The 9,577-nt window shown below is 35.2% G+C and overlaps 1 protein-coding gene across 1 annotated transcript; it reads left to right on the plus strand.

Moving 5' to 3' along the window:
- The first annotated feature begins 1,161 nt into the window (after positions 1–1,161).
- LOC147076507 (uncharacterized) lies at positions 1,162–8,460 on the plus strand. Its single transcript, XM_085941162.1, has 3 exons — positions 1,162–1,746; positions 3,106–3,798; positions 6,303–8,460. Exons 1-3 carry the CDS (start codon positions 1,585–1,587, stop codon positions 7,350–7,352), a joined length of 1,905 nt encoding a protein of 634 aa, XP_085797288.1. The 5' UTR covers positions 1,162–1,584; the 3' UTR covers positions 7,353–8,460.
- The last annotated feature ends 1,117 nt before the right edge of the window (positions 8,461–9,577 follow it).

Consider the following 9,577-nt stretch of genomic DNA (forward strand, 5'->3'; position numbering starts at 1 on the left):
GTATAGCACATTGAAATTTTAGGACTCCTTTTTTGCACACACATCAATAGATAATTCCATGAAAGCGAATGTCGAAATAATATAACCTAACCATGATTTAAGTCAGTCGAAAAATACTGTAGTCGTAGAGATGCCTTTACTAACAAAAATCGTACAGTTCACTAACCTGTGGCTTTGCGATACAAAACCTCAACCTGTTCCATACCAATCATCTGACTCCTCATGCCGCCTAATAAATAGCAATAGGTCACCAATGAATGGCCGTAATTTATTTTACAATATGTCAAAATATATTATGCACATGTCAAATGCATGCAAAATTAGCGAATAGCCTATCATATATTATAATAGTGGATCAATGTGTTTAATACTATTTTACTAACAAACAGAGCTAGATTTGAGAATTATTATTTATGAATAAACGATAAAGAGAACCCATCGCTTATGGAGGTGAGTGTGGATTAGTTATATCGCAAACGGTTTTTCGATAACATTATTTTTGTTCTGTACCTACTTATTTTGACATGTGCCAGGGATCGTCGAGAAAAATAACACGTGTACCTACAACCATATTATTATTTGCTAGAGTTATCAAGAAATTTCACACAATATGTGCAGACAGGCCGAGCAGGGTAGAATAATAATTATGTAGCTTCTTAAAATGTTATTTTTTCATAAACTATTTTTTTTATTCAACGAATAAATTATTCACAAGATTTAAGAATGTAACATTCTTTTACTGAACATACCTACATTATTTGGAGAGATCCTGACGCCAGTTAGTACCTAATATAATTGAGGTAATATTTACACTTTGATTTAAATTACAAAAGCCTTTAAAATTTAGAAAAAGCATTAGAAAGTAATGCTATACTACTAGTTAACTTTATTACAATTAGATAGGACATGGCGTATAGCTTTGATCAATGCACATGGGCGCGACACCCAGGGGGCGCAGGTTCGAACCTGCTGAGTACTGTATTTCTCAAATTATCTATGTTATTTTAAGTTGTATTATTTTAATTTTTTTTACCTACATAATAGAGGTTATTTTATTTAGTTTTTATATTTTTTAATAGTAACAAAAAATTAATGTTTATGGCCTTAACTACCCACAAATCCTGCCGCTCGGGTGTTTCGCACCCCAGCTTGGCTCGCTCCTGTATGAATCGTTTGCTGTGAAAAATATGAAGATAAAAACTTCTCCAAACATTTTTTTTACTTACCTACATAATATTATAATATCAGTAGGTACTTCATTTAATGTATAATGCTATCCAATTACATACATAACAAGTAAGGTTATACAGGTCATTCAGTCCTCAGGTACTCAATTAATTATAACTTATTAATGATATTTTAGCTGACCGTATATTTTTTACATTCGATAGCTTATTTTTTTTAAATTTCATCTGACGTTTAATTATGACAAAAATTCCTAAACAAAATGTCTAATTTTGTAAATTAAGTTTTGTCACTGAGTGTCAGTTTTCACTGCAAGATTAATTATTCTAAATGTATGAAGCTGCAAATAACAAATGAAAATGTTCAGGTTTTCATTTTCACCGACGATATTGGCAGAAAATGGACATTGTTGACATAAAACCGGAACCAAGAGACGTCAGATTCGCCTTTAGCGGATCACGTTATGGTGACCATAGTTACGGAAAAACAAATGAAATCAACAAGGGAAACACTTCTGAAGATCAATCACCTAGTTTGGGCTTGAAATTGGAGAAAGATTTCGTAAGTATTAGTATAGAAATGTTTGTGTTATCATTGATTTTTTTTTGAGGTTATGTTTATTATGTTTTATACCTACAACGATTGTGCCGGAAGTTCTCGGCGAGCTTAAATCATGCTTTGCAAGACGCCTGATTAGCCAGTACTCAATTAAACTATGAAAATCAAGAGTTTTACTCTTTAAAATGAGAATTTGTGAAAGAAAATTTTTATTGGTCTCAGAGAACATAAGAATTCGAACTAGAGATACAAGGCTATGATCTATATGGCCTGTACGTCGTCATAAAATCGACATGAAATTCACATTTTTAAACGATGAAATGAAAGTGAACGCAGTATTTCATGAAAATAAACCCGATTTCATCAGTCTATGACATAACCAACGAAGCAATGGCCAATTATATTACTTAACAGTGTACTTACAGAGGAGGCTTCCTCTACTCTCACTTCATACTCTTTTGTCAATATCATGTAAACCGGTGGCGAACGGTTGAGTTAAGCTGTGGAGATCTGACATAAATGTTGCACAGTAGACTTTGTCAGTCATACTTATTTGTTTTCATTGAACTAAGAATACGAATTGCAGATGGTGCTGTTTAACTTTTAAAATCCAATTAAACCCTGCCCAAACCAAACCATCAAAGTAGAAATACATAGTACACACATTGTCAGTCATACTTAATACGTTAATGTTTGATGTCGACGCACTTCAATAATCCTGCTTTGAAAAAAGAATCAAGTTTAATATGCACTATTTATAGCGGATCTTAACAGCCTACCTTCACCCTTCGCAACTGCTGGATATATCATCGGAAAATTAATAAATACGATTTTTTTGTTTTTTTATATAACGGACTTTAAGCTTTAACGGACATCCCCTCACCCGCGTTAGTCCGTTAAATCAAGGTTCTACTATATTCCATTTACCTAAATAATTTCTGTTCTTTCCGTTTCTGTGTTTCCGAAAACTCCTATCTTGCGTGCGCGACTGCTGAACTGCGAAATCTTTAACGTGAGACCTGGCGGCGGCGCTCGTGTTGTATCTTGTCTATGGTTTTCGATTCCCAAGTATTGTAAGTACTGTAACGCGATAGGAGGGGATGTACTTCTCCAAACCGCCGCCTATCACCGTAAATATTTCGCACTATATACGGCTATTTATTTCCAATGCAATATCTTGCGGTGAAATGTGATACGGTCAATTGCATTCGTACAAATTTCCACACATGACATTTTCCTGGTTTTTATTTTGTCAGTCCCTTCAAAGGTTTAACATCGGGGATTCACTGTAATAAGAACTAGTACCTACTTAATTTTACCCAGTATTTTTGTACTTTGTAATTAAAATTTTTTTGCTAATAGGTTTCTGATGTAAGAGAGCGTCCTGTCAATCCGCAGATGGCTTCAGATTCAGACTCCGATGAGGTATTGGTCATCGACGAACAATACGAGTCGACAAACGGAAAAAACCCTATACCGACAAATGAAGCTGAAATGTCCAATAGCAAAAATATTAAGATTACAGCAAAACGCAAACCTGTCGTACGCAGAAAAAAATCTAAAATGGTGCCTAAAAAGCGAATAAAAAAACCAAAAAATTTGGCTAAAACTCAATACGTGCAATGCTACACGCGGTTTGTTAACCCGAAATCTAGACGCTGCGGTAAAAAGAACGTAGTCGATGTAATTGTTAATAAAAGTAATTCGAATTTTATTGCAAAGCGTGCCAAAATGATAGCGGAAAAGAACTCGAAATATTGTGCAAAGGAATCCAATAGTATTGATAAAAAGAATTCGATTTTTGATACAAAAAAAGTCAATATTATCGAAATCGTTGAAATTGAGCCGCCCGATATTCAAGACAGCGTCTTTAAAACCAATCAACCGTCGGCTGAACTCAAAGGCTGTGAATTAAAAAACATCAAAGAAACCATATTGGAGAATAATTTCTCTGTAAAACAGGAGCCGTTTGATGATGAAGGGAATTCCCATGACTCCAACAATGTTACGATCGATGAGCATAATATTAAGAAGGAGATTTTGGACAATGAAGAGGTTTGTATTGTTCTTTTTATTCTTCTCAGACACAACATAGTGCATCCAAGAATCTTTGTCGCTTGCCAGTCTTTTTGTGCGCCTTCCTAGATCATGCCAGCAGCGTATACACCCTGTGGATGGTTTTTAATGGTCTAAGAACAGAAAACTTTTTTGAGGCGTCGGTAATACGTAGTCGAGCCAGATCCAATGTATCTTCTTCACTCTTAAAGTAATAACATGCTGCATTCTCTGCATATCGCATTCTCGAAGCTCAGTAGTTTATGATTATTCCGAAACTTCGTAAGGCGTATTGACTCGGTACTGTCAGAATGCAAGCGTCAGACGGTACATGGCTTCAACTAAAGTACAGTTGTGAGATCCAAACATTCCGCGTCGATTTGAATATTGCTGCAGCTATCTTTGCAAAATATCATCTCCCGTGATGTTCGCTCCAAGGTATTTTAAGTTTTCAAGCTAATCAAGTAGAAATCTGAACCAGGACAGGTGCTATTACACAAAACGTTCAGGTTTTTGATAATAGACATCTTAATGTCCAATTATATCTGCTTATCATCATCGTTGTCAAATTTAAATGTGAATCAGAAAATCTAGTATTGTTATTGTTGGAATTACACGGTTGTCAGCCGGAAATCAAAGTAATCTACATCGTTGACCTTTATCCACCTTGTCACAGCTACTTCTGTGTGCTAAGAATTCTGCCGGTTGATCTCTTTACTGATCAAATTGCTGCACTGCACGTCAAAAAGATTCACTTGAAAAAGATGAGACACAAAAATATTGCTTTCGACAAATATTGAATTTGGAAATAGGCACCCTATATCGTCGGTATACTGGCAGAAAGCTATAAGTCAAAAATCCTTGTTTTGAGAAAATCGACTTTTTCTAAAATCAAGAAGTTTGGAGCTCTCTATTTTTTCACCTAAATCATTATTTATTAAACCAACCACTCTATGAAATGCATTAATCATGTAAAAATTCAATTCAAGTATAAGCAAGTATTTTTTGTAATAATAATTGTTGATTTTTTGAATTTGTAAATAAAATGGTGACTTATCGTTTTCTACCAGTACACTTTTGGAGTCAATGGAGTGGCAATATGCTAAATGTTATAGGTAGTTGGCTAGTAATATACAGGACTCCTAATTATTATAGAAATGGATTTTTTTACTTGCAATTTTATATAAATTAGAAATTTACACAGAAATAGAGGTACTTCTGTTTGACATTATTATGAAAAAATATCTACTTTGATGACTTTTTTGTGTATCATTGGTATGGTAATTAAAATAGTCTTTATAATTTTTTTCATACAATCATTACCTAATTAATTATGTCAATTACGTGTATTTAGAGGAGAGGATAAAAATAAAAATGGGAATTACACAGTATTTTGTTTATTAATTTGTTTCCAAAAATATTGAAACAAGAGTTAAGTACCTACCTACCAATTATCTATTTTATAAAAAAAAAACATATAAGTAATAGTTAATTATGTTAGCCACATTTAATTTTACACAAATTGAGATAAATTACATAAGAGTTATTTCTCTTCCACATCAGAATCAAATTCCGATGGCTCAGGTAATGACGTCCTATCCAATGAAGTTGAAGTAGGCAAATTTTCACACCACGGATGTAGTTCTGGAGGTATAATGTTAGGTACTACGACACATGGCCAACAAATCTTTATTTCTTCTTAGAAATACATAATTACGAATGACACGCGCTCTACCTTCAGCAATTCGAAGCCTCCGTATCTTTGGTGCATTGCTGTCAATATTTCCCAAAATAAAATCTTATTTGCGCTCAAAACTGCCTTATGCATATAAAATCAACTGTCAATCGATGAGTATAGCCGAGCAGTGGCATAAATGTGTACAGCCAAAAAGATATAAGTCACGTTGACGTTTTTGTGCAGCTATAGAAATATTAAATCTCTACAGTCATAAAACTTTAAGTGTACTTATACACATATCTTATTTTCCAGTAAGAAATGCGAACAGAATTAACTTAATTCGTATTGACATCTTTATATTACGAAAACAATAAATGGAAAATGAATGAGCTTGTTTTTCCAGACGATAGAGCGTATTAAAATCTATCAAGTTGCATTATTAGGTCAAAACAGCTAAATTTTGACTTAACGTTTTCTGCCAGTATACTGACGATATAATATAATATTATTATTAATACTATATATAATTTGGAAAAAATCTTTAAAACAATATGGCGCCGGACAGGACTCAAATTTACATTCATACGATTCTGGACAATGTGTTTTACCAATTTGACCGTCTGCAACTTACTTATTTATTATGACATTAACTAATAGTCAACCAACCGAAGTGCTTGATTACAAGGCAGTGTCAGGATCTCTTCAAATTTTATACTTGCGCTTTTATTTTATTCATTGAAGAAATATTAATGTATTTGTCTCTTTGCAAAAAAGGAAATTTTAATTGCATTTAGTAATAATTAGTTGTTTGTCCTTTATTCCGCAGTTCACCGACATTGACGCCTTCATAGAAGATCATTTCGAAGAGTATTACGAGGAGGAGAAGTGTAGCGAGGAATTGTCGGATCACCACGGCGACTCTGCAGACGAATCCAATGACTCCAATGATTATTCGCCGGCGTCCCAGTTTGCATGCCGCAAATGCGACAAAGTCTTTAAAGCCCACGCGAGGTTGAAACGTCACGAGATGACACACTCGAAAGAAAAAATGCCGCACGCTTGCAAGCTATGCGGTCGGGGTTTCAAAATGGTCGCCAATTTGAACAAACATGTGTTGGTTCAACACACTAAAAACGGCGTGACAGAGAAATGCACGTTGACTTGCCCTGTCTGTCATAAATTGCTAAAAACACAGTCGGCTCTAGCGCATCACAGCTTAGTACATTCAGATGTGCGTCCGCATTTATGTAAAATCTGTAAAACGTCTTTTAAAGAAGTGCCGACGTTGAAACGTCACATGTGGACTCACCTTAAGAAGCAACATCAGTGCAAAATATGCGAGAAACACTTTGTCGAGAAGCATTCTTTAAACAGACACATTAGAACATTACACGCGGAAGAACAGACGCAAACGGAAGAAGACAAATACTCTTGCCAAACTTGCAAAAAGGAGTTTCTTTCGTTCAGTAAATTTGACAAGCACAATCGTTGTCATGGTAATCCGGATTTTGAATGTCCGTTTTGCCGAAAAATCTACGCCGGGCCTTCGCATTTGAAGGTCCACATGCGGATACATACGGGGGAAAAGCCGTTCAAATGTGAAACGTGTAAAACGAGTTTCACATTCAAGCACGTTTTGCAGGCGCATATGAAACGCATGCACAAATACATAGATAACTATCCATGTAATCTATGCTCGGACATCTTTCACCGGAAGAACGACCTCGCCAATCATCTGACGACGCACCTCACGGAGAATCCAATCGTCTCCGAAGAAAACCTCGCGAATAACAAGAAACTGGATAAAGTCAAACAGCTTCAGAATAGTATGCTTATGTTGAATAATGTGCTACCGATTGGAGACGCACACTCGTGAAACACTAAAACATTGTTGGTATTTCCCTCCCAATCGGCTTCTCCAATTCTCTAAACAACTTCGAAGACAACTGGTGCTCACAATTTCTTATGCTCCATCTTCACAATAACCCAAGCAAGTCGAACGGAGACACCCTTTGATGCGTGTTGAAACTCCGACACCGGGTCAATAAACTGCAATCATTTACCGGCCAACGTGTTTGTCGCTTTCTTCACAATGGTGAATACTACATTTATCCGACTTGGAACACTGTGAAGAGCCGCATTAGATACTTGTCAGGGACAGATCAATATTCAATGGTACTGGTTTACAGTAAAGTGCGCAGAACTGATTTCTTCCCAGGAAGTAAGATGAGATACTGTGTTTAGATCATGCATTGTCTTGCTCGGTGCCCCCATCAAACATTGTATAAAATCTGTTACATTTTATAGGTAGTGTTTTTGTGTATCCCGTGCATAAGACAAGAAAGTCGTACTCGTTCTGCGTGAGTGGTAACCATAGAAGACACTATTAATGTTTTATTACATGACACGCGAAGAAACTGTTAATGAATACCAGTTTCTCAGGTGGTTAGTTACCGGGATCACAGATTAACGGTATATCATATTCCCATGGTCACTGCTACGTTGGTGAAAATAATTTTGTGGTTTAATTAAAAGCTATCATATCCAAGAAGCCCTGTCATCACGGAATCCAGGTCATGCCAGCTACCGTAGCTCCGCCGTATACATTCTGTGGATGGTATTTAGCAGTTTTCCAGGACGGCGGAATCCGGTTGGCTTAAAGAACAGGCAAGCTCAGTTGAATTTCAAAGTGGCCGAGCCAGATCCAACATTGCTTCTTCATGGTGGTGGCATTTGGTTTTAATCAAGTACAGTCGTGAATCTCAGACATTCCGCATCGAGTTGAATGTTACATTGAAAGGAATCAATTATTTATGCAACAAGTTGTTATTCTTTGGAATAATTATTGAGTGTTTTCAAAAATAATTTGTGGTCAAATATCAAAAAAAAATGGAAGGTTTTTGGGCTTTCGATCTGTAAAATGAATGTATAATATTCGTCATAATGTATTGTAAATTATAATCACTTACTTTTCATAAATGCAAAATTCCATGTAATTTGTTACTGATTTTTCCTATCGTGTCATGTTGTTGTAATGCATTAATAAATCTGACGCGCAAACCTAATAGCCCGTTTACACGTGCATGGATTTACTGCTGACAGTACGTATTATCGCGGCCATAATAAGGAAATGCACTCGTAAACACGTATTATCGTGCAAATTGCAAGATTGCATGCATTGCATTGCATTCACGTGGAACTTGCCTGCGCAGTAGAACGATAGTGGCGAACCTGCCGGAAGAATACGAACTACGCCGCGAAGAACATTTTGACGTTTACCAATTTTCATAACCTGTCAAGTAGCACCGTTCAATGACAACAATGAGACAGGCGAGACAGTTTTGCATGTAAACCGTTATTATTACGATAGTTTAATTTACACAATATCGGTGCCAGTAAATCCATGAACGTGTACAGTCGCTATAAGATAGGATAGACATAAAATTATTATAATCGTGGTTTTATAAAAAATTTAACTATCTAATATTTTAATATTGTTTAATTCCAAATACTTGTTATTTATAAATCTATTTAAAATTTTTAAATGTTTGTTTGAAAATTGCATTGCAGTTAAGTATTACATAATGTTAGTTGTATTGAATTATGGAAAAAAACAACATAAACGTCTGCGCCTCAAATACCAATGTTGATATTTACACATTTGTATTTTGTTACTGTCAAATGTTAGTAAGTCGATAATTTAGGTATTAAGTTAACATCGAATTATGTGCCTATATCAGTGGCGAAGGACGGAGGTAGGCTGTTGTGATCCAACATAAATAGTGCACACTAAACTTTATCAGTCAAATGTATTTGCTTTCATTGAACTAAGACTACAATGTGTAGATAGTGTTTGTTAGTTTCTAAAATTCCATTGAACCCTGCCCAATCGAAGCCGTAGTATAAAATATTTAAAATTATGCCATTAAACCATAAATCGATTATGGTCTGGTATAGGCAGGGATTAATGAATTTAAAAAAACTAATCAACACCATCTGTAATAATATGTATTCTTAATTTAATGAAAACAAATGAGTATGACTGAAAAAGTGTGCATTATATAGTAGCCCATAGCATACCTAAAATTATTATGGTTTGGT

This window comes from Rhyacophila brunnea, unplaced genomic scaffold, assembly GCF_057557595.1.
Source record: "Rhyacophila brunnea isolate RB1 unplaced genomic scaffold, BYU_Rbru_1.0 scaffold_13, whole genome shotgun sequence".
NCBI lineage: Eukaryota > Metazoa > Arthropoda > Insecta > Trichoptera > Rhyacophilidae > Rhyacophila > Rhyacophila brunnea.